The sequence below is a fragment of the Misgurnus anguillicaudatus genome, chromosome 22, assembly GCF_027580225.2.
Source record: "Misgurnus anguillicaudatus chromosome 22, ASM2758022v2, whole genome shotgun sequence".
In the NCBI taxonomy this organism is placed as follows: Eukaryota; Metazoa; Chordata; class Actinopteri; order Cypriniformes; family Cobitidae; genus Misgurnus; species Misgurnus anguillicaudatus.
This window is the reverse complement of record NC_073358.2, coordinates 6,970,596-6,997,719: the sequence shown is the minus strand read 5'-3', so window position 1 is coordinate 6,997,719 and position 27,124 is coordinate 6,970,596. Positions and strand designations below refer to the sequence as shown.

The following is a 27,124-nucleotide window of genomic DNA, read 5'->3' as shown; positions in this document are numbered from 1 at the left end:
GGGTCAATTTTTAACCCAGCACATGTTCTGTCCAATATTTACCCATTATGGGTCAAAAATAACCCAGCCATTTTTAGAGTGTTGATACAAACGGAGTAAATCTCTACAAAACATTTAATTTTAAGGACAAGTTTGGTATTTTACACTTAAAGCCCTGTTTTCAGATCACTTCTTAATTTCATCCTCACACTGGTTCATACATGGCAGGTGTAGTAAATATTAACTGTTTAAATCATGTTTTATGCGTGCTCCCACTACACTGTTTTCTACCGGCTGAATTCGGAAGTCTCGGACCGGAAAGGAAATACGTCACATCACTTACTTCCGCGTTCAAGAAACAGGTGGATAATGCAATAGTACCAAATGTCAAAGAACAAATGTGACCCTGGACCACAAAAACAGTCATAAGGGTACATTTTTGAAATATTGAACTATTTAAAAATCTGGAATCTAAGGGTGCAAATAATCTAAATATTGAGAAAATCGCCTTTAAATTTGTCCAAATGAAGTGCTTAGCAACACATATTACTAATAATAAATAAATTTTTTGATATATTTACGGTAGGAAATTTACAAAATATCTTAAATGAACATGATCTTTATTCCAGTTATTTTGACCCATACAATGTATTTTTGGTTGTTGTTACAAATATACCCATTATGACTGGTTTTGTGGTCCAGGGTCACATATTTATTTTATTTTAAAATAAAAAAGTGGACATTTATGAGGAAGAATCAATGTTATGGATGTGACAATTCTGTCTGCACTTACCTATGGAAAATAATTAGAAAAAATATTTATAAATACAAATTTAGACCTTGCACTGGTATTTAAGTAATCAAAAATTGACATCTGAGATATCAGTATGGTTAAAAACTTCTGATTAAAACTAAATTTTTATGGTAAGATGGACATTTGTATGAAATTGCTCTCAAACGCATAGATTTCACAAACAGACCTTTATTTGAGGATTTCACTTTAAGAAAAATACAAACATGAGCAAAACCTGGCCAGCACAAAGAACAAAATAACATGTCATTCACTATTTAGGGCACACAAACTCCAGTTCAGACATTTAAAAAAACAATAGTAACCATGTCAACAAAAAGGCTATACTGGAATATGATCCAAAAACTACATTTACTGTAACTACAATTTAAATATAGCCCCGTGACCGAATAGGGCTTAAGAAACCAATACAAACAAATAGTAAAATATGAAAAAAGGAAACAAAAGCACGCACAATGGGCTCACATGGGTTCCTTACTAAAAATTGTGTCAACATTTTTTAATTAAAGTCAGCACAACAAAGCTGTCAAAAATTTTATTAATTAAAAGACTTTTAAATGGCATGTGATTAGGGCTGCACGATTTGGGAAATTTGTCCCATTGCGGTTATTGATGCTAATATTGCAATGTGTGGTTGCGATTATAATAAATGGTATCATGAATCAACTTGATGGGTTTTAAGGAAAATCCACACACAGTTAGTGATAATGCTAAAATGTGTATTTGTAAAACTAGAAATGTTTTCGAATTGCCACGTGATGTAGCAACTGCTCAGTGTCAGTAATCCTAAATCCAAAATAACGCCATACAACAGACGTAGAGTTTTTTTTATCTACCAGATCACTGTCAACCTCCTCTGCATCCATCTTCGCTCTGGTATTTCCACGCTGCTCACACACAAGTGACGACGCACGCCAAACACGTGCATGCCACACGTGCACTGCTTTTTTTGTTCGTTTTTCTTTCTTTTTTTAAACAGCAAGGAAAATCATCAAACTGTTATCAGAAAGTTTGTGTTAACAAGTCCACACATTTATTTATTTAATATAATTGCAACCTTTTGCTGTCATATAATCGCACAGGCTGACATCGCGATTGCGATGCGATTAATTGTGCAGCACTACATGTGATGAAGAGCCTGGATGCTCAAAAAGTCACACGAAATTCAAAAGTCTTTTAATTAAGAAAAGTTGTGATATTTTGGAGCTTTGATTATATACAAATTATATACATAACAAAAGCATAAACTTTGATACCAACATTACAAAGTAAAGACAGAGTAAGCAGGTATACCATTGGTTTTTATTCACCATTACACCTGTACATGCTGGAAATAAGTTGTGACATAAATTATGAATTAAATGATTTTGATTTTGTGTTGGAAAACTATGGACATGTTTTTGTAAGATTCCCTCTTCTTCCTTGTTTTTTATTTTTTACTTTATCTTTTTTCAGATGAAACCAAGCTGCTGGAAGAAAACAAGGCTGAGCTGGAGAAGCAGATTAAAGGACTCAATAAACAGATGAAGGTGAAATTCTTGTTTATCTGTGGTCATCTTGTACTTATTATTTTGTAAAGAACTGCGATACCGGGAAAGTTTAACTTTAACTGATGTTAGTCTCCATAATTCAAGCCAAATATCTTCCATCTGTGCATAATGGGGCAATATGTTTAAGAGCCAGTATGCAGTCGGAGCTGCAGGTTAGATCGCTGGTGCTAATCGATCAAAGTGATTAAAAAGGACATTACTGTGACCAACCCCATGAGATCATACAAACACTTAAACACATCCTCTCTACTTACCAAAGATATATTTCTGCCTATGTACATTAACAGGAAGAGACAGAGGAGTGGCGTCGTTTTCAGGCCGACCTCCAGACGGCAGTGGTGGTTGCTAATGACATCAAGGTGGAGGCTCAGCAGGAGCTGCGCATGTTGCGCAGACAGCTGCAAGAGGAGCAGGAGCACAGTGCAGCACTGACTGCAGAGATGGAGCAGATCAGAGGAGCCAGGTACTTTATCATTGATAACCATCTTCGCTCATTTGGGCTTCTTTCAGCTCTCTCCTCTATCCAGATGTCCTCCTCTGGATTTCACTGGTATAGTTCACTATGTCTCAAAGATACCACACATGATTTTATATATCTAGAGTAGTTTGAGCTTGTAAGGGGTGTACCAGTGAACTCACACGCAAATGTATTCTCACTCACTTTCTGCTTTTCCACACCTTTTTGTAACTACTCTTTTGTGTAGCAGCTGCAAACTGGGATACAGCCTACTTAGATCCACTGACTTGGTGTCCGCTGTCTATTTTTAACACAGACAGACCAGACACATCTCCCAACAGCAAAACCCACACACATTTACATTTTAGTTTTTGCATATACACATGTGATCCACCAAGAACAAGAGCATTTAATATACATTGGGTTATTTGAGTAAGTGTTATGTGCTTTATGTGAAACAGTGTTCATCTCATGGTTTTTGGTGAACCGGGCTGGCATCAGTGTTTTGTCTCATGCTTATCTTGTGTGCTAGTTATCTAAAATTCAGGACATACTGTTTCCTCTTTGGAGTAGTCTCTTAAGCATCTGTCCACCGCACAGAGTATCAAAAATAGACCATACTCGCAACTGGCGCAACATCATAAAATGTCTCTGAACAGATTCATGCCCACTTTTAGGGGAAAACAAACCGCCATACAGTATCGGATCGAGGAAGTGGACTAACCTTAACCCAGTGGTTCTCAAACTTTTTCCGCGTGCGGCCCCCCTTGTGTACGGTGCATTCCTTTGCGCCCCCCCCCCCCAAAGAAAATTTATGACAAAAACTAAATGTAAAAATCTAAATTTTTACATTTTAATTAAACAAAACATATTAAGTTATAGAAAGTAGTGCTGTTGGTTAGTAGCCTTATTTTTTTTAGGTTTAATTACACAGAATTCATGATAAATTAATGTATTTTATAAAATGTCATAAAATTGGGGCCCCCCTGGCACCATCTCGGGGCCCCCCTGGGGGCCCTGGACCCCAGTTTGAGAACCACTGCCTTAACCAACATGCCATAGAGTTGTTGTGTGGTTTACTTTTCACAGCACAGACAGGCTAAACAATATTCAACAATATTATCTCCAGGGTTCCCACGGGTCTTTAAAATCCTTGAAAGTTTGTGAATCTGGGGGAAAAATTTAAGGCCCTGGGAAGTTTTTGAAAATATACATACATAAATACAGGTCATTGAAAGTGCTTGAATCTATTTTATGCAAGACGTTTTCTGAAAAAAATCCATATTATTCCCTGTGTAGTGTAGAAAAATATCATAAAAATCCTAGACTTTTTAAGCACACGTGCTAAACTGTTCGCTTTAAATTAGGGATGGGCAATATAAACGATATGCAATATAAACGATAGAAAATTGGCATACGATAGAGATTTTAAATCTATTGCACTATCGCGATAATGCGTGTTGATGACACAATCTACCCGCGAACTTTAAAGCCACGAGTTGCAGCCGAATAAACATGGATGAAAGCGTCAGCGAAACAGAGGAACTTGTGAAAAAGATTGATGCAACATCTATTTTTGGATTTAAGCCATAAGTTACATAAGTTAACTGCTGCTCCACACGCGAAATTAGCATTATGGTCTAGAAATTGTGAAACATGCTAAAAATATAAATATATATGCAGTATAGTCCCCACAAGCATTTAAAGTGTTTAGTGTTATAAAAATAATTAACTGTGTTTTTAAGCAGATAGATCTTTTCGGCTTTATCATTTTAAAAGTAGATCACCACACAAAAAAGTCTGGACACCCCTGCTGTAGAGTGTGTCAGGCAAAAGTTCCAGCTAAGAGAGGTAACAAGACTAATCTGGGCATAACGGTTTACTTTTACTTACTTTTTTAGCAGTTTGGCATTTCTAAGGGTCTATATAACCTGTTCTGAAATGAGTCTATTGAAATTATTATATCGCAATACATATCGCTATCGCAAGAGGCTGCAATGTATAATGCAATATGGATTTTAGGCCATATCGCCCACCCCTACTTTAAATGCTTATATCTTCTGTATGTGAATGTTGATTCATACCAAAATGCTTTTTTGCATAGTTGTGTTTGACACATGAAAACGTCTCGGGTTACATATGTAACTGTTGTTGTTCCCTGAGAAGGGAATGAGACGCTGCGTCTCCCTTGCCATACTTCCTGCATCCCTGTAACGCTGTCTTTGGCAATATTTCAGATAGCAATATACTTTCTGCCCCCTGTCTTTGTCGTTAAGCCTCACCATTGGTTAAATTTGATATACACATTCAGACGCACTTACCCGTGGAGGCGTCCCCAAAGTGTCACCGCAGTGACGCAGCGTGAGTTCCCTCAAAAGGGAACTGTAACAATGTATCTTAAAGGCGGAGTCCATGATGTATGAAAGCCAATGTTGATATTTGAAATCACCTAAACAAACACGCCCCTACCCCAATCGAATCTGGACCTTCTGTTGATAGACCCGCCCCACACATATGGAACCCGGCAAGGATGTCGGTTAGTAGACACGCTCCTTACTGCTGATTGGCTATAAGTGTGTTTTGGTAGTCGGCCTATCTCCTTTTCCAAAGCGTTTTTCGAACATCGTGGACTCCGCCTTTTAAAGGTAACACGATGTAACCTTGCTCTCACTTGAAATGTGTTCCCACATTTAGTCCTTGAATTTGAGGGTATTGGACCTGGAAAGTCCTTGAAAGGTCCTTGAATTTGAAATTAGCTAAGGTGTGGGAACCCTGTATCTCAGTAATAATGTATTGCATGACATCTCAAGCTTGATTAGAAAGCAGGACACCAGCAACCTTAAACATACGGTTTAAGTTATGTAAGCTTTCCCAACCCACAAATTTTACAACCTATTATGATCATCGTGTTATTTTAGATAGATAACTGCTGGGCTGTCTTAGTTTATGTCTGTTATAAACTAGCCCAAGTTACCTGCCATCATCATCCATATCTTGCTGTTATGGAAATATCATGAATTACGTAAGATGCTATCGAAAGCTAAGCCAGACGTGTTGTATAGCCGGACAGAAAAGTGCACTCAGTACTCTAAATATAAAGACATAATGCATACATCTAAAGATGTTTACTTTTAAATACGAAGAAAAATCATTCACTGGCTTCCCTGTTGACTCAATAAAGTACGAGTATATGTCCGGTTAAAGGATTAGTCCATTTTCTTGGAGGAAGAATCCAGATGGTTTGCTCACCACCATGTCATCCGGGATGTTGATGTCTTTCTTTGTTCGGTCGAGAGGAAGTTATGTTTTTTGAGGAGAACATTGCAGGATTTTTCTAGTTTTAATGGGCTTTAATAGAACCCAACATTTAATACTTAACTCAACACTTAACCGTTTTTTTCAACGGAGTTTCAAAGGACTATAAACAATCCCAAATGAGGCATAAGGGTCTTATCTAGCGAAACGATTGTCATTTTTTACAAGAAAAATAAAAAATATATACTTTTAAACCACAACTTTTCGTCTAGGTCCGGTCCAGCACGACCTAACGTAAATGCGTAGTGACGTGGAGGTCACGTGTTACATATATAAAACGCACATTTGTGGACTATTGTAAACAATAAACTGCCACAAAGACATTAATTAGTATCAGTTGACATACAACAACGTAGGAACGGTCCTCTTTCTCAACACATGTAAACACTGGGGCGGAGTTTCGCGTTCGTCTTCTGTGACCTCTTGACGTTATGGCGTATTGCGTCGGGTCACGCTAGCACATCACGACCAGAACTTGACGAGAAGTTGTGCTTTAAAAGTATATATATATTTTTTTTCTTGTCAAAAATGACAATTGTTTCGCTAGATAAGACCCTTATGCCTCGTTTGGGATTGTTTATAGTCCTTTGAAACTCTGTTGAAAAAAACTGTTAAGTGTTGAGTTAAGTATTAAATGTTGGGTTCTATTAAAGTCCATTAAAATTAGAAAAATTCTGCAATGTTTTCTTCAAAAAACATAATTTCTTCTGGACTGAACAAAGAAAGACATCAACATTTTGGATGACATGGTGGTGAGTAAATTATCTGGATTTTTCTTTTAAGAAAATGGAATATTCTTTTAAGGGAGTGTCTTGCGTGTATTTTGTGAACGTGAGCGTCTCTTTTATCATAAACGGTTTTGACGCGTGTGCAGCAGGCACTTATTTTGACAAAAAACACGTGATGCACATGGTTCACATGACGCAATAAACACATATTTTAAAAACACAAGCAACACACATGACACTCCGAACACTTATTTTGAATTTGTGCCCCTTTGGATGAGCAGTCATGAGCCGCCACTGTTGTTACACCAAATTGACACTGGGAGAATGAATTGACATGTTTTTAAGTTAAGCAAATTAAGTTTGTGGATGTATCTTTCACGCTTTATGGCAGACAGGGTGGACATATAATTACTTGACATGCTTAATCTGAGTGATTTCTTAAGTTATTTACACCTGCTGGCTGTGTATGGACGTTGCTTAGTGCTGCTATTTTGTATGTCTAGTTTATTTTACCCTAAAAATAGGCGGTGACGAATTGACAGTTAAGTTCCCGGATGTGCCAGTAGTACGTATTTTCTCCCCATTTACACATCATCTATACACTTGTATAGTATAGACCAGGGGTCTCCAGCTTTTTTGTGAGCAAGGGATACCACAATGGATAAAACAATATGGAGAGCTACTTTTCTGATATAGTCTACTTAAAACATTTTTGTTTTACTTGTTAAGTTTATTTTATTTTACTTGTTGATATGTTTTATTATTGCATGTTGTTAACATGCATAAAATAAACCAAGGTAATATATAAACATGTAATAAATATATTTCAAAATTGAGCTTATTAATAAAATGTGCTTTGGCGGGCAACTCACAGACTCTGTTCAGGCAACCTGGTGCCCGCAGGCACCATATTGGGGACTATTGGTAACCGTTTCAGCGGCAACAGCTGTAACAAATGGCTTTTCTGGCCTTTGTCTGTTTAAGTATTCTTTTTCTAATAAAAACATTTGTTTATGTCTTAAGTGTATGTATAGAGTAGAGGCAGAAACCAGGTCTGTGCTTATTTGATGTTAAAGGGACAGTAACCTCAATTAACATACTTAAAACTATGTCATTAATGTTAATCAAACAATCCAAGACATAGAGAAAATCACTTCTGTAGCTCTAAAAAATATGAATTATATTTAATTTATACAATGAAGACAGTATCATTATTCATTTTATTTGAAAGGCATATCGATCACTAAACAAGTGGAAATTGTTCATTTCTGTATGTAAAAATGTATTAATGGGATAATTCACCGCAAAATAAAATATCTGTCCTTTGTTACAAACCTGGGTGGCACTTTGCTTGAGGGGGTGTTCATAAGACTGACATGACATCTTCATAATCATGACATGACACGGTTCATGGAAATGAAGGAGATTTTATGCATGTATATGACAACTGTCACTAAGTGTCATTTGCATTTTAATGCAAAGACGACATAAATCAATGCATCATAATATGTCATGAAAACTTGACATTACCAAGACAACATAACTTGTAATAAATCTGTTATGAACATGAAATAGCAGATAAATTATCGAAATTAAGAAACTACCTAGCTTTATGGGTTAACATTAGAATAAACTGTCATGTGGTTGGTTTTGACATTGGCTGTCATGAGGCCATAATTGTGTCTGACCACTTTTTAAATTTGTTTTTGTGATACAAATTAAACTTGTCATTAAAATGTCATTAAGTGTTAATACTCTGTCAAGCAGTTTTGTAATAGCGTCATAAATATTTTAGTTGACCTCAACTACAGTGGTACAAATAAAATGTGTCATTAAAATGTCATTAAGTGTTAATACTCTGTCAAATAGTTTTATAACAACGTCATGAATATTCTTCATTTTTTATTTTTTATTTCCTCCAGGTGAGTGTGAAATACAATTAATCATCCAATAATAATAAGAATTAAAATTGATAAAATTATGTTTTATTGCATTTGGAGATAGATTCACCTAAAATTAAATGAAAACAGTACAATGGTGGGTTAAGCCATGCAACGTTTGGCCATATCACTGGAAAAACCTTAATGTAATGTTAATTTAATTAAAATATTTTTGTCAGAAAATTTCAGAATCCTCTGTATGAGGTAGAACAAGTTCTGTATCTTTGCATTAAAAGTGACATAATTGAACAAATGACACTTAATGACAGTGTTCATAAACGTGCATAAAATATCCTTCATGTTTACGGCATGAATATGAAGGTGTCATGTCAGTCTTATGAACACCCCTTCAAGTAAAGTGTTACCAAACGTGTATACATTTCTGTGTTTTGCTGAACACAAACTCTAAAAAGTGCTGGGTTGTTTTTATATTTTCATTATTGGACAGACCACACGTTTTAGAGTGAAAGGAAGAAATTTGTAATCATGCAGGAAACAGGAGCACCATTGACTTCCATGATAGGAAAGAAAAATACCATGGAAGTCAATGGTGCTCAAAAACGGTTTGCTCAAAACAACTTCCTTTGTGTTCAACAGAACAAAGAAATGTATATACTGTAGGTTTGTAACAAATGACAGATCATTTTTCATTTTTTGGGGGGTGAACTGTCCCTTTAACCCACTAAGTAATTTGGATTACTTTAAAGGTTTTTTTTATGCTTTGGCATGTTGAGCCCCACTTAATAAAATAACATAAGCACACTTTAAAGGGACAGTAAGTAGGATTTTAAGTGTTTTATTAATCAAAATCAATGTCTTTATTCATTAATATGTCCTCGTTTGTGTCAAATGACCTCTGCCAGTGATTTGACTTTTCTTTGTAAGCTTAGAATTTCTTCTCTTTACTTACATTGAACGGGTAAGTCCAAGGAGGCTTCCATGTCGATATTAATAAACTATAATAGCAGAAAGGGACAAAAAGCACTAGCCTACCAACGCGTTTCCACAACGCGTTTTTTTTGATTCAGAACTAGCTGAAACGTGTGAGGATTGAGACGGGGAACAAAAGGACCCAAGCGCAGACGATGTCGGGAAGTGAACACAGAACATTTATTTACAAGAAAACAAAAAGACCATGAGGGGGCAACACGACATTAAACAAGATATTACGAACACTGACTAAACATGATAAACTTGACTAAAATGAAACATTGCTGAACAATAATAACTACATGACACGACACGAATGATCACAATGAACCAGCACAAGACAAGAGGAGATTAAATAGGGAAACTAAACGAGGGCAACACTGGTGCAAGGGATGAACTAATAATGAATAATTAACAGGGAGAACAAGGGGGCGGGGACTAGAGGCGAGACACCAGAGGCACATGCCACAATAAACAAGGCATGAGCCCCCACATGAAACAAGAGACTGTCAGAACCCTGCCATCACTATAAAACATAAATATAAAACAGACTCTTGTGGCAGAGTCCTGACAAAACGCATGATCAGTGAGTAAATAACGACTACCGTAGTTGCAACACGCATTTGGAATAGCGAGGCGCTAGAGAGTCCTATTCGTTTGAATGCAAAATACAATTTCACCACTAGATGGGGGTAAATCCTACTTATTGTCCCTTTAACAAATACAATTATTTGTTTGTGTTCAACTGAAAAAAGGAAGTCATATACATTTATATTTGGGTGAACTATTCCTTTAGTTCACCCAAACCTTACAGAGATAGATTTTAAGAGCACTTATAAGTAAGTAGTGCGTTTAAGTTGCCAGATCTTAAACTTTTCCCCTCCGCTCAAACGGACAGCCAGTGTGCATCGATATCCCCCTTCTCTCAGATGTGTCCTAATGGATTGTCCTCTGACTCAGGTGAGTGCATAAGCCCAGCACTCATACAGAATGCTAGTATGAATGCATATGGATAGACAGAGTCATTTCATCTTTGAGGATGATGATGATGAAGAAGAGCTTGTATCTTGCCTGTTTTCTTTGCCTTAGCCACACAATACTACTACTATCTGATTGGCTTGTGCTGTATTCAAGGGGGCTGAGTCTGCTTTGCTTGCTGTGTTCTTTTTATAATACTCTGCCGCTGAAACCTTGCGTGTGGCGTCACCTGCTGGTTGCTCTGATTTTCGCACACTAATTGTGAAACAGATATTTTATTCATTTTTTCAGAGAAATGCATGATGGATGATAAGCATCGCCTGCCATGATCAAAACTTTTGTTTTATTAATGAAGCTCAATATACCGGCCATGGCACCGGTCTGAAGCTTTTATCCTAATTAACTGGGGAGTTTAATTAAGAGAGTGCTTTCAATTGGACACTGTCGATTCTTTCTGTTACAGGCTTGGCACAGGATCCACATTCGAGACGTCCAAGGCGGTACTGGAGGGCCGATAGATGTGTTACCGAAGACTGGTTTACAGTATTGTAATGCAAAACTATATTTTCATCAGTATTATTCGTGGAGACAAATTCAGATATGGAAAAGGAGGACTACACACGGCGAGGTTTTTACAGATGGGATTGATGTATTTGTTCTCGGAGTTAACAGCACTTGCACTGTTTAAATTGTGTTTGATCATGTGATCTGCTTTTAGGCTTGTGTTATTGTGCCCTTTAAGCAGAAATCCAGAAAAGCGAGTAAAAAATGAACAAACGTGTAAGATTAACTGTTGAATATCCACTATTGAGCACTATTGTTTGTAAGTTAAAAACTAATAGCTTTTTAACATACTGCCTTAGGAATAAAGCCAACCTTTTACTACGCAACCAGCACTTTTTATTTTGTTCTACACTGTCAGAAAAACTGGTCCCTAGTTGTCACCCGGGCAAAAAGTACACATTTGCACCTAACTAGTTATCTCGTCAATTAAGAGAAAACATTTCCCTGTCAATGACGCTTCAGGTATGACGCTTATAAATAGTTTGAGAGCTTGTGAGACGCTTGGTGTCAAATTCTCAAAAGCCTTTTGTCAAATCTCATGTTGCATGTTATTTAAGCCCAGTCTCACGAAGTTACGTGCCTGTGGTCGCGTGGTTTTTTGGTTCTTTTTCGTGATACTGTCACGAATGTTTGCGTTTGTTTGTGGTGGTATCACGAATTTCTGTTTATGTGTCATTGTCACGTATTGGTTCCTATTTTTTACCATTGTCGCTTCGGTTTAGGGTTAGATTTACATAAAATGACGTTCTTACGCAAACCTAACTCTAACCATAACGGCTTTTAGAAAATAAAAAAAAATCGGAAAAAAATGTATAAACCAATACTTAAAGTGACATCCTAACGCAAACACAGAATCTAACTTTAAACCGAATGGTTTGAAAATAGGAAAAAGCAGTTGAGTAACCAATACGTGACAATGACACGTTAACAGAAATTCGTGACAGTATCACGAAAAAGAATCGGGGAATTGCGTGACTGTGGGTGCGTCATTTTGTGAGACTGGGTAGGTTATTTAGGAACATGCATTTATTTAGTTAATCAGAAATGTTATTATATGCTATAATAATAACAACACATCAGGATTTAAAGCCGCTCTATGCATTTCGGCGTTTTTGTCAAACAGCGACCCCTAGAGTCGCTGGAGAATACTTGCAACTGTCGTAATTTCCCACTCTAGTACTCCAAAGATAATGACTAGGTAATGTTTCACAATTTCATACAAATATTAGGCTACTGCATAGTCTACTAAACTACAGATGATGGTAATAAGATAATAAGAAGTTTATTCCAAGTGTAGCGTGCATATAATAATAAAGTACCGCGTTTGCTAGCTTATAACGTTTTTACATGATTGCAGCTAAATCACAAGTAAACATTACAAAATGCCATGACAAAGTTAATTGTGTACGTTGCATTACCTCATAACATTGTTTGTTATAATGTCACTATACATGATTATTGCTATTTATCATAATAGTTTGCAAATGGTGCATGTTTGCACTATTTACAACCTCTAGGCTTATTTATGTCCTGATAACTATGTGAGATATTGACAACTGTTGTCATGATAATCGCATGACATACTACAAGCAAGCGCAACAACATACAACATAGACCGCAAACAAGTTTACAAATGAGAGATTTACTTACTAGTCCATCAACAAGATCCCCAGATCAGCATCCCATCCAGTGCTGTCTTTTAGCTCACGCCAACGAGTAAAAACCTGACCGAGTGGGACTCTTGTCCGGTTCCTAACGCGGTCGGATTCTCTTTTCCTACTCACTTCCGAACGCGCTTTCTTAACTTTTAAATCGTTTAGCCTCACGTCTCAAATTCGCGCATGCAGTTGTTGTTATAGGCTTGATCGACTTCGTGCAGCGCTGCAGGGGCCGACAGCCGGATTACGTCAAAGTGCCATCTCGGATCATTCTCGCGGTACTTTGACGTCATCCGGCGGTCGGTTCTTGCAGCGCCACACGAAGTCGAACAAGCCTAACGTGTGTGACGTCGTTGCCGTAAAGCAAGTCGTGATTCTTGCGAGATTTGTCAGGGGCGGTTCTCTCAAGCTTGCATTGGTGGTTTTGCTAGCGGCGTCCTCCCCGAGCTTTAACAGGAGGATGATTCGCCCTGCTATGACTTTGTTTACCACCGAAATAACTTTGAAGCTGTTATATTAAGGTAAAATAACTGCATAGTGTGTCTTTAACTGTGCCAAAAAAAAAACGATTCCGTTTTCTGTACTATAACACTTTCTCTACTTATGAATGATGCAGTTTGTTTGATGCAAATATAACTTACGAGTTCCCTGACAAATTTTAAGGTAATCTGTAATTCCACTATTATCCACTAGATGGCGATTACCCAATTTATAAAAAACTGAAGCAAAAACGTATTTAATTAATTTCAAACTCCGTGTATGTTTTGATTATCATTCTGAATCTGATCTTTAACAAAATTCATTTACAAAAATGCATTTTTTTCAGCTTTTTGCTTAAAATGTTTTATTTTTGAAGAAACCTACCCATATTTAAGAGGTTAAAAAAAACTAATGAAGATAGCATTTTTTTTCAGTTTTGTTTGTTTGTTTGAAAGCAGAGGGTTTGTTCTTTAGTTTGATATAATTGTATGTTTATATATTTATAGAAGAAAATGCATTTTGGGTGAAAATCACAAAAAATGCTGGTGGGCAACTTAAAAAAAAAAAGACTGGCAGGGAACAAGCTAAAGAGTTCATATTAGCACATCAGGGGTACATGTGGTATCAAAGAGTGCATATTAGTACCCCAAAAGTACATATTGGTACCACATATCTGTACCTAAATGGTACATATTAGGACTTTTCAACAGGGGGACTTTTCCCACAGATCCTTGAAATTCTTGAAAGTTTGTGAATCTTGGGGGGAAAATTCAAGACCCTGGGAAGTTCTCGAAATTATACATACATAGATACAGGTCACTAAAAGTGCTTGAATCTATTTTATGCAAGAAGTTTTCTAAAAGAAAATCCATATTATTCCCTGTGTAGTGTAGGATAATATCATAAAAATTCTAGACTTTTTAAGCACACATGCTAAACTGTTCGCTTTAAATGCTTATATATTCTGTATGCGAATGTTGATTCATGCCAAAATGCTTTTTTGCATAGTTGTGTTTGACACATGAAAACGTCTCGGGTTCACGTATGTAACTGTTGTTCTCTGAGAAGGGAATGAGACACTGTGTCTCCCTTGCCAGACTTCCTGCATCCCTGTAATGCCGTCTTTGGCATTTGTTTAGATAGCGATATACTTCGTCGTCACCCTGTCTTTGTCGTTAAGAATCACCATTGGTTGAATTTGATAAACGCATTCAGACGCACTTACCCCTGGACGCGTTCCCAAAGTGTCACCGCAGTGACGCAGCGCGAGTTCCCGTGAAAGGGAACTGTAACAACCTTGCTCTCACTTGAAATGTGTCCCCACATTTAGTCCTTGAATTTGAGGGTATTGGACCTGAAAAGTCCTTGAAAGGTCCTTGAATTTGAAGTTAACTAAAGTGTGGGAACCCTGTTTCAAAGAGTTCTGCCCCAGTGATGGCTTGGGACATTTTTTCTGACAGTTAAAGGGTTTGTATTTTGACTGCAGCCAAAGAGCTGTTTTTACCTAAAATTATTAGTAACTTGAATTAGATTAAGCAAAGGCAGTAATGAGTAAAATGACTTTTTTATCTTTTTTTATGTTTACATATTTGGCATCTCTTTGTCCCAACCATGGGTATATTCATGTAACATCCTTCACAGAGTTGTTGTTTATTCAGTGTATTATTTAAAGTCCAACACTAGATGGCAGTGAACCTAAGCATATCAACCCTGCAAATGTATAGGCTGAAAAAATCATAATGGCTCATTTTAACTTACTGACATTTAAATGCTTTTTATTTAAAGAAGTACTAACCAATAAAAATATTTTCATGTTAACATTTTCATGTTCCCATTGGGTCACTAAAAGTGGTTATATGAATTCAGTCTTTTTTTTGCAAAACGTGCTTCACCTCACGTTCAATGTAAACAGCTAAACGAAGCACGTCTGTTTGTGTACATCATGCATGGAGGTTTTCAATTTACAATGCTTAAATGATCTGTGACCAATTTCAGTTTGAACGTGTGTCTCACTTTAATGAAAGGATGCGAGCGTCACCGTGAAATCTGAAATGGTAATGAGACACGGCTTTCAGGTATGACGCTTCTAAATTGTCTGAGAGCTTGGTGTCAAATTCTCAAAAGCCTTTTGTCAAATCTCAGGTTGCATGTCTTCTAGGAACATGCATTCGTTTGGTTAATCAGAACTGTTATTATATGCTATTAATAACACTCCAGGATATGTCTGTGCCAAAAAACGATTAAGTTTTCTGTACTATAACACTTTCTCTACTTATGAATGATGCCGTTTGTTTGATGCAAATCTAACTTATTTACTTGTTTGGACTGCAATGATGTGTATACTCTTGAGAGGGGGTTTTATTGTTCATGTTGAAAACTGTTTATCATCCACATACTCTGTATTTCTGAGGTCAGTAAAACAGATTATTCCAGAATGTTACGTATCTGTGTGTGTTTTTTTAAGGCTTCTTCTACTTTTGTCAGTTCTGAAATGTTTCTACACATTTGTGACCCTGCCTGTGAAAACTCAACTGAAGTCTTTTTTTACTGTTTTCCATAAAATACATAATGTAAAGAACATTCTTAAAAAATGTGATAACTTTAATATCTTTAACCCTTAACTATGACATATACCCATATTGCTTACATAACATACATTGATAATAGCGTATTCTAAAACTAAAATAATCTTGAAAAACTATATATTGTTGGAAAACTGTAAAAATGTAGTTTTCAGCATTTTGAAAAAAGAGAGATTGAGAGCAATTTTCCTAAATGGCATGGGCCCTCAGGTAAGCCCACTCTTGGTATTACATATTTATAACACTTATATCCTATTATAAATCTTCAAAATTCTTTACAACCTATATATCATTGGATAGCTCTGAGAATGTAATTTTTATATTTCAAAACCTTTTTTTGCAGCAATAATAATGCAGTGACAGTAATGCATTAATTAGTGACAATAGTATGCAGCAAACCAATGACACCTAGTGGCCTTTGTTGGTAAAACCAGTAAAAGTAAAAAAAATCAACATGATCTCACGGCAAGTCGTGTTACAGTCACAAAAAATGTGATTTATTTATTTGTGTCCATGGCACGAAATTCAGCTTTTTTGTGCCTTAAGCACGAATGTCTTTTTCGTGTCACTCAGCTCAAATTTCTCAAATAGTTTTTCATGTTTGTGGCACGACTTTCTTTTTCATGTCACTTTATGTATTGTTTTCTCATTTCATTTTTTTCCTATTTTGAAATCATTGTCGTTTGGGGTGAAATTTGGGGTATGGGTTAGGATGTAATTTTATGTATTGGTTTCTACGTGTTTTTCTTCCACTTTTAAAACTATTCTTGGAGTTGGGGCTTGGGTTAGGATGTCTAAAATTGTAACAGAAAGGGATTCTAACCCCAAGCGACAATGGTAAGAAAAAAAAGAGAGAACAATACATAAAATGACACGAAAAAGAAAGTCGTGCCACGGACATGAAAAACTATTATAGAAATTTGTGCGATTGACACGAAAAAGACATTCATGCTCAAGGTACAAAAAAACGGAATTTCGTGCCATGGACACGAATAAATGAATAAATGAAATCAAATTTTTCGTGACTTTAACACGACTTTCAGTGAGATCAGTCTGCTAGTTTAGAGTTATGGGTCACATTTGTTTACAATAAATACAAAATGTACCTATGATACAGTTAGGGGCTTGATCCTGATATACAAAGGACAAACCAGGACTGATTTGTGATGTGTAAGTCATAATTTTCTGCTCATTTTTTGCACAAATGCTTTTGGATATTAAAACATTTTGTTCACATCAGATTTGTTGCATACATTTTACCATTCCACACAATTCAACAGATTTTTCATCTGATGGGCTTTGATTATGGTCTTCTCAGAATGATTGACATCTGATGCTTGTCAAAGTAATAACGGCCAAAGACTTCTTAGATCATGTGCTGTTCATGTTTTAAGATTTTTTTGTGTTTTTTTCCTGCATCTATTAAAGTAAAGCTGCTTTGAAACAATTAAAGGATTAGTCAATTTTCTTAAAAAGAAATCCAGACAATTCACTCACCACCATGTCATCCAAAATGTTGATGTCTTTCTTTGTTCATTCGAGAAGAAATTGTGTTTTTTGAGGACATAATTCCAGGATTTTTCTCATGTTAATGGACTTTAATGGACCCCAAAACTTAACCGTTTTAATGCAGTTTAAATTTGCAGTTTCAAAGGACTCTAAACGATCCCAAACGAGGCATAAGGGTCTTATCTAGCGAAACGATTGTCATTTTTGGCAAGAAAAATAAAAAATATGCACTTTTAAACCACAACTTCTCGTTTTGCTCTGGTCTTGTAACGCGCCAACGTGACCTCACGTAATTGCATAATGACTTCGAAAGGTTACATGTTACATATATGAAATGCACATTTGCAGATCATTTTAAACAATAAACTGACACAAAGACATTAATGGTCCTCTTTCTCCACACTTGTTAACACTGGGGCGTAGTTTCGATAGGTCATCCGTGACCTCTTGACGTGATGACATATTACGTGAGGTCGCCCTGGCGCGTCACACGACCAGAGATAGATGAGAAGTTGAAGTTTAAAAGTGCATATTTTTTATTTTTCTTGCCAAAAATGACAATCGTTACGCTAGATAAGATCCTCGTTTGGAGTCCTTTGAAACTGCAATTTTAAACTTTTTTAAAACTGTTAAGTGTTGGGGTCCATTAAAGTCCATTAAAATAAGAAAAAATCCTGGAATGTTTTCCTCAAAAAAACATAATTTCTTCTCGACTGAACAAAGAAAATTATTCAATTACTGTTGCTCCTGCTGAAAATGTAACCTTCACTGTCACTTTTTTAAGTGTAAATCATTTTAACTTTTATTTGTTATCTTGACTAGTGATGAGTTGCTTAAGCTTAGCTAAACAGCAACTCATCACTAGTCAAGATGACACATAAAAGTTGAAATGACTTGTAAATTCAAGTTGATTATACTTAAAAAATATATAACTGCAAAAAAATGTATAGTGCAAGCTGACACTGGGGCAATAGCCTTTAAAAATGTCCTAATTTGCACCATTTCGCTATAGACCCCTTCAAGGTTTGTAAATATTGAATGACTATCGGGTGCGAGCGCAGCATAAGATCAAACTGTTCATACCATCCAGGCTTTCTAGTTTAATCTAACAGGGCTGAAAAATGATGACTTACCTGAAATGAAGTGCAAGCCTCTTTGATCTTTGCATTGTACCAGTCTGTCCCAGCCACAGATGTATTTTTTGTTTTTGAGATTCTGCAGGAATCCCGAAAAACTTAACGGCAGACCTGGTGCGATTTTCACAGCCCACGACGGAAGTATGCATTTTTGACGATACCGAAGAATACGCAACTCAATCTGCTGTAATGACTTTTCTGACCCCGACATGCGCAGTGGGAACCACCTGTGATGTGAACTGTGAAGGGGTCTATATGTACCTCTTTAAGTCCAAATATGTACTTGTACCTTTATTACTAAGAGTATGAAGTTAGGAGAGTAAGGTTAAGAACAACATAAGGGTTAGTAAATGATGACAGAATATCCATTTTTGTGTAAACTACACCTTTAAATGAATACCTTATGCACATACATTTTCTGTTGAGTTGTATATTTGTTCCTTAATGTACGATGCAACCCTATTTGTTTCGATAAAAAAGCTAAATGTTGTTTATACACTGTGTACACATGTCTAGTGTTCATCATATTATGTACATCACAGTACACGCCCCCATGTAGGCTACTGTCGCTCTATCTCTATGTGTCTGCCTCTATGATTGACAGGTCGTGGGGTGAAGATGTTAGTCTCTCTGATTCAGAAAGCAGTCCTCAATGGTATAAATCATCCATGTCTCAGAATTCACCTGGAAGTTTTCTGACCAATGGTGGTGGGAGTGGAAACAGCACCCCTTCGGATTCAGGAGCCACAGTTAAAACGCTCATCAAGTCATTTGACACGTCCATTCCAAGTGAGCAGTTTAATTTTTCAATTTTTAATGTTTACGATCGTACAATAAATGTGAAAATATTTAGACAGTGATAGATCGTGACACTATCGGCAGTGTTGGGGAAAGTTTTTTTTTAAATAATGCATTACAATATTAAGTTACTCCCCAAAAATGTAACTTAGTTACTTTTCATGGAAAGTAATGCTTACATTACTTTTAAGTTACTTGTGCGTTACTTTTTCTTACTTGGCTGAGGCTTGATCTCTTTCAGGCCTTGCAAGTGTTTTTTATGATCGCAAAAATGTTAAGCTCTGACCTGCCATCTCCGTTTCTGACTCAAACTTGTCCCGCTCAGGCGCACAGAGGGCGTAATTCTACGTTAATATGTTCAGTTTAATTCAGCACAATATTTTATTTTTAAATTGAATTAATTAAACTGAAAAGTAACTTGCTAAAAAGTAACTCAAATATTAATAAAGTAATGCGTTACTTTACTCGTTACTTCCGAAAAGTAATATTATTACTTATTACACGGCTCTCTGGAATGCTTGATTCTGATTGGTCAGTTGATACATTTGCAGGTTCGTTCTTTTCAAATAATAACCGCTCCAAAGTAATAACGCATAGCCGGTACTACTTGTATGTTTAAAATCCCTCCGCGCCAACAAAAATTACTGTTTGGCGCCATCTTGTGACAAACACTGGACAACCGCCATTAAGAATGGAAAATTTTGACATTAATTTTAACAGTGGATAGAAGAACGAAAAACGACAAGACACAGAGAGCTTACTGAGACTGAACTTGACAAAATAGAGCACAGCTACGAAGCCAACACACAAAAAAATACAGAATGGGCATTAAAAATTCTCAAAGACAGACAAAAAATGGAGACAGACAAGTATGAAGCGGAAGAATAAGGTATTACGATCATTTTATGCATCTGTGCAAAGTTTCACGGAAGGATAAAAATGTTAATTTAAAACAAATATGCCAATAAAATGTTTCAAATTCATGTCCAGTTTTTTTTCTTATGTAGCAAGTAGCCGTGTAATAAGCGGGATAATGTAGAGGCAGCCTGTAGTTATCGCGAAATAAGCCCCTTCAGTGTGATACAAGATCGCACTGTTGGGGCTTATTTCCCGATAACTACCAGCTGCCTTTACATTATCCCTTACGTAATGCGCGTTACTTGTAATGCGTTACCCCCAACACTGACTATCGATCTGAATGATGTAATGATCAACCTGTCTGCAGTCACAATGTGTCTGTGATACACGGGCAGGAAGGTCTCTCAAATCAGTTTTCGTTGTCTTTGTGTCAGACAGATATTTCTGTAAGATATGGCTGGTGAGACAGAAGGACGCCTGGTCATTTATTAGCAACAATGTCATGTCAGACGAGAGATCTTGTTTAATGTCCTTAACAAAATAACATGACAGGCCTATTAGAGCCCTATTATTAATGACCTTTAGTGCACAAGATTCGACTCTCATGACTCTATTCTGCAAAATACAACAGCTACTACTGTCAAAGGATTTATAGGAATATTATTTTTTTGTGTTATTTAACTAAATTTGTTAAAAAAATCACAAACTTTATGTCTTCCATTGTTCAGCGTAACATACAATACTGTAGTCCCAACACTCCAAATATGCCGGGTTATTTTTCACCCTGTATCCTCTCATTACTACACTTTATAAAAATGTATATATTATAAATATTAAAATTCTGTAAATGGTTCTAGATGGAGGCAGCAGTTCAGTACAGATGCGTGCATCTCCCAGAAGCCCCCTAAGCAGTATACCAGTTCGTACGGCACCTGCTGCAGCCGTCTCACCCATTCAGGTACTACGATACAGATCGCACAGTGCGATTTACTTCAAACTGTAAGACATGTTATCAGTGACATATGCTTTATATTCCTAGAGGCACTCTGGAGTCAAGCCACTGCCAAAAACCCTTGAGAGAAGAATCGCCTTCGGAGGCTTCCCAAACTCCGGTACTTTGCAGTGACATATAACTGTTACCTTTTTGTAGATTTATTTCACTAATTCCATTCAAAAGGTGAAACTTTTATATTATATTCATTCATTACACACACAGTGATCTATTTCAAATGTTTATTTTTTTATTTTGATGATTATAATGGACAACTAAGGAAAATCCCAAATTCAGTATCTCGGAATATTAGAATATTGTGAAAAGGTTCAATATTGAAGACTTATCAGCTAATTAACTCAAAACACCTACAAAGGCCTTTAAATGGTCTCTCAGTGTAATTCTGTAGGCTACAAAATTATTGGTAAGACTGCTGACTTGACAATAGTCCAAAAGACGACCATTGACACCTTGCACAAGGAGGGCAAGACCCAAAAGGTCATTGCAAAAGAGGCTGGCTGTTCACAGAGCTCTGTTTCCAAACACATTAATAGAGAGGCGAAGGGAAGGAAAAGATGTGGTAAAAAAAAGTGTACAATAGGGATAACCGCACCCTGGAGAGGATTGTAAAACAAAACCCATTAAAAATGTGGGAGATATTCAGAAAGAGTGGACTGCAGGTGGAGTCAGTGCTTCAAGAACCACTACGCACAGATGCATGCAAGACCTGGGTTTCAGCTGTCGCTTTTCTTGTGTCAAGCCACTCTTGAACAACAGACAGCGTCAGAAACGTCTCAAAGACAAAAAGGACTGGACTGCTGCTGAGTGGTCCAAAGTTATGTTCTCTGATGAAAGTAAATTTAGCATTTTCTTTGCAAATCCGGGTACCAGAGTCTGGAGGAAGAGAGGAGGGGCACACAATCCACGTTGCTTGAGGTCCAGTGTAAAGTTTCCACAGTCAGTGATGGTTTGGGGTGCCATGTCATCTGCTGGTGTTGGTCCACTGTGTTTACTGAGGTCCAAGGTCAACGCAGCTGTATACCAGGAAGTTTTAGAGCACTTCATGCTTCCTGCTGCTGACCAACTTTATGGAGATTCAGATTTAATTTTTACAATAGGAGTTGGCGTCTGCACAAGTGTCACATATTGAGTGCATTGGGAGAGGTATATTTCGAGGAACTGACGGGAGGCGTGACTCTTTCAGATCAGCCCATGTTCTTGCGGTTGCCATATCCTCTGAAAACACATTTGCAGAATAAATTCGGACGTAGCGAACATTAAATCCAAGTGACTGATCGTCTAGTTGTATCAGCTGACATATATCAATTTCTTTATCTGTGCACAGCATTCAGTTTGGCAAATGCAGTCCTGTCTCCATTTTCTAAGCGTGCCTTGTTTTATTTACTGTTGGTTACTAGGTTAACAATACCACCATCATTCGCTCGAACAACTTGATGGAATTGCACCTAATTTGCATTTGTTTGTTTTTCTTTTTTGCTAATTTTGAAAAGAATCGCTTCACGTTTTGATGGAAACCCAGATAGTGGTGTATAAAGACCTTACAGTACATACATTACTGTAATAAACTGTATTTTTTATTTTACTATAAAATTAGCCGTTTTTATCTACATAGAATGCGTGTCTTCTTACATGGAAGTAGACGTCATGTTCCTACAGTAGCCCTACACGGACCAACTGTTTTACAGAGTGCGTTCGTCTCTACATCTCAAGCGATTAAATGTTTGTCCTGAGCTACCGTAGCTTCTCTTTGCGTTTCAAAATTGAGGTGGGTTGCAATTCGCAATCTCACAGATAGATGCCGCTAAAAAAACCACACTGTACCTTTAACAGTAACACACTTTTGGCTGTATGGTCCCATGTGGTTCATTTTCAAAGTGCTCTGATTGTTTTTGGTGAAAATGGCCTTATACTTAATAAGGTTGACAGTAAAACTGTGAAGCCATCATTACTCTCCTTAGTGCAACCCATTCTCACTTCCCAAGGCGTCAAAATCCGAAGCATGTTCAAACGCCCTCAGCGTCAGCATGAAGACGCGAAGGGTGCCCCTATGCGTCGCTATATGGACGAAGTGGGAGCTCCGTTGCTTTCGTGCTGGTCCCTTGGCGTCGGGTGTAGACGGGGGGGAGTCCCGGAGGGTGGTGCCGTCGCGTTGTGCGGCGATCGGCGGGATCGTGCCGCTTCTGGATGGTAGCTACTCAATTTTTGTTCCAAATTTTTTACCATTGTTGCTTGGGGTTGGGGTTAGAATGACTTTCTGTTACATAAAATTACATCCTAACCCAAACCCAACTCTAACCCCAAGCAACAGTGGCTTAAAAATCAGAAGACAAAAAGTACAAACCAATACAGACATCCTAACCCAAACCCGAACTCTAACCCCAAGCAACAGTGGCTTAAAAATCAGAAGACAAAAAGTATAAACAAACTGACATCCAAACCCCAAGTCTAACCCCAACCCCAAGTGATAATGGTTTAAAAATTGGAAAAAAATTGAGTAGTTACCGTCCAGAAGCGGCATGATCCTGCCGATCGTCGCATAACGTGACGGCATCACCTTCCGGGATTCCCTTTCGTCTGTGTCCGGCGCTGGGGGATTAGCATGAAAGTAAGGGAGTTCCCATTTCGTCGATATAGTGACGCATAGGGGCACCCTTCGCGTCTTCGTGCTGACGCTGGGGGCGTTTGGGCATGCTTCAGATTTTGACGCCTTGGGAAGTGAGAATGTGTTGCTTAGTACTACTACTAAGTTTTGTATGATTAAGCAGTGTGTCAATTCCTTTAAATAAATTTGGGTCACTAGAGCCCAGAACTTTTGGAAGTAGTGTTAATATGTCCTCGGAGAGCTGCGATTCCCTGGAAACCTGGTGAAATGGGAATAATAGGACACAATGTACAAGTTTTTATACGGACCTGTTGTTCTGTCTCTCACAGGGTCGTGTGACGAACTGAAATCTTCATCCCTTATGAGGAAGAGTCCATCCTTAGAGTCGGTGATTAAACCTCCATCTCATTTTAACAGCCGGACCTCCACCTTTACTTACAACAGAGCCAACAGCAAACTCAAGTAAGCTTCACACGCTCAATGAAACAGATGAAGTTAACGTCTTCCTCACTAGAGGCACTAAAGCAACATTAGAGTTCATCCTCCTCTCTCAGTCTGAGTAGGGGGAGGCTGCAGACCTGGAGCCGGTAGATCTATGCCCCTGGCAGTTTTACGCCCCTGACAGTTTTACGCCCCTGTTATTCCTCATGCGTCCAGTAGGGGGAGGCTGTATATTAGTATATGAGCCTAGACATATATCCGTATGATAGCAGCAGACCTTCTTGAAGCGATACGAATTGACCCCTGGAATTTTAGAAAAGTTACATTGTGTTTGTCTTCATAAAATGCTATGTAGGACATGTTTGTAGCTGTATGACGACCTATTGTGAATTGTACAGCAGATATTTAATTTAGGATCCATATGATTACACAGTACTTTTTTATGCTTATGGCCTAAATATGGTTAATATCTTAATGTAACTTAATATAAATTCACAACATCGTATATCAGTCAGTCTCTTGTATATAAAAACAGTTTATAAATAAATATAAATAGTTAAGTGTGACGTCATCATGCGCCGCTTCCGGGTCCAATCGATTTCAAATGCCACAGGAAAACACGCTAATATACACTCGTATCATAATGCAAAACTATTTAAACCCATGATCCTTATTTTTATCTCCAATAATAAAAACCAAGATGACCAGACCTGGACTATATGGATTTTTTTACTGTCTGTGGTTCCGTAGTGTGCAGACTGCAGTGTACACTGTAAGTTTATACAATTTTCGTTTAAATGTGTAATATTAATAAATAGTGCTCATAAACGGTTGTTTAAATAGGCTATTATCCTAGTTGTATTTCCCTCTCCCACTACTGGACGCACGAGGAGCAACAGGGGCGCAAAACTGCCAGGGGCGCAAAACCGCCAGGGGCGCAGATCTACCGGCTCCAGGTCTGCAGCCTCCCCATATAGCTCAGTCTTGGCAAAAATAAACAGCTAAATACTACTGCTGAAAATCTTTATTTAGATAACAAATAGACATGAGGTTATAAGATGATTCAGAATGGCCCCAAACTGCATTTCTCATTCGTGAACTTGAAGTGTCCTGAGCACATTTGCATTCCTCAGTTGTTTCGCCATGTTTCTGTATTTACTAACAGTGCCTGCAGTTACACAAGCCATTGCCATCAGTAAATCACAAACATTGGCAGAATCACATCTGCCACTGACTGATATGAAGATAAAAAAGTTTTGTAGTCATCTTAACAGTGAACAAAACTGATAGTAATTTTTAATGTGTATATTTTTATTAAATATCAAGATTTTTTTAGATTTATTAAAGATCAGTTTAAGTTCAGTTGTTCATTGGGAAGAGCTGCAATGTTACACACACCACCCGTCAAAAATTTACATGTAGGGTTACTTGACTTTTATGGGTGCATCTAAAAGCTTAGCCCTAAGTATAGGACTGCATAGTGTGTGTAATGCCAATTTCGCCATCAGAGTAATATGTATTGTATGCAGACCGCTGGATTTTTGAAACCGTGCGTACATTTTACGTAAAGGGTGCGCATGCGCATACAGGAGTATGTCGTAATGCGCATTTGTCGAACGTCTGTGTACACATACGAGTCAAATAAACGATACTTTTCAAGGTTATGCATTCAACCGTGTGCGTACGTTGGCGTACACGTAAAAAACAGACTATACTCTGGGCTTAAACCTGAAATATAGACGGTTTCATCTGGCGCACGTGCGTTTACGCGTCTGGCTGGAACTTAACTTCCGGTTTCTGTTTGTTCAATGGTCTGACTGGTGGCTAGAATGAACTCTGAAACAAATACCTTGTCGAAAATAACAATGCCTGCAAGAGAATGTAGTATGTAGGCCAGGAGATGCATTGCAATTTGTCACAATGCAAATGCTTTGAACGTCTGTGTAGGTCTGTGCATTCGACAGTGCGCGTATTCTCACCTCCACGTAACAAAACATACTACAGGCTTTAGGCAGCTGAATTTGCTATATAGATACATTGGTAACACTTTACTTAAAGGGGTGTTCATAAGACTGACATGACACAATTATAATCATTACATGACACATGCTATGAACATGAAGGAGATTTGATGCACGTTTATGACAACTGTCATTAATTGTCATTTGTTCAATTATGTCATTTTTAATGCAAAGATGACATTGTTTGAGATGTCTTTGTTTTGACAACTTGACATGAACCAATACATCATAACTTGTCATGACAACTTGATATTACCAAGACATAACTGACCACTTATTACCAGTGATACAAATTGAATTTGTCATTAAAAAGTGGTAGAAATATTATTTGTCGTTAAAAAGTCATTAAGTGTTAATGCTCTGTCAAAAAATTTTATAACAATATCATGAATATTCTTCAGTTCATAATGTTTTTTTTTTAAGTTTCCTCCATGTGTTTAACAAATAAAATCAATCATTCTATAATAATAATAATAATAATAATAATTAAAATTGATACAATTATATTTTATTGCATTTGGAGACCGATTCACCTAAAATGAAATGAAAACAGTACAATAATGGGTTAAGCCATGCAGTGTTGGGCCCATATCGCTGCAAAGTTTATTACAATAAATTAAATTGATTAAACTTTTTTTAGTTTTTTCTTCTGTCAGAAAATTTCAGAGCCCTCTGTGTGAGGAAGAACAAGTTCTGTTGTCAGTTTTTTATGTACAGTATTGTTCACATACATAAAGTTAAATATATTATTTTGCGTCTGTTGCATTTTGTTAAG

General features: G+C 37.2%; 1 protein-coding gene across 3 annotated transcripts in view; it reads left to right on the top strand.

The window, feature by feature from the left end:
* Positions 1-27,124, top strand: part of specc1 (sperm antigen with calponin homology and coiled-coil domains 1) — a 177,362-nt gene that overhangs the window by 90,347 nt on the left and 59,891 nt on the right. For all 3 annotated transcript variants that reach the window (XM_055200567.2, XM_055200568.2, XM_055200569.2), the window contains 6 exons: positions 2,246-2,319; positions 2,628-2,803; positions 19,222-19,406; positions 21,131-21,231; positions 21,313-21,385; positions 24,217-24,349. In XM_055200567.2, the coding sequence (XP_055056542.2) occupies positions 2,246-2,319; positions 2,628-2,803; positions 19,222-19,406; positions 21,131-21,231; positions 21,313-21,385; positions 24,217-24,349 (742 nt within the window). The remainder of the gene's footprint in view (positions 1-2,245; positions 2,320-2,627; positions 2,804-19,221; positions 19,407-21,130; positions 21,232-21,312; positions 21,386-24,216; positions 24,350-27,124) is intronic.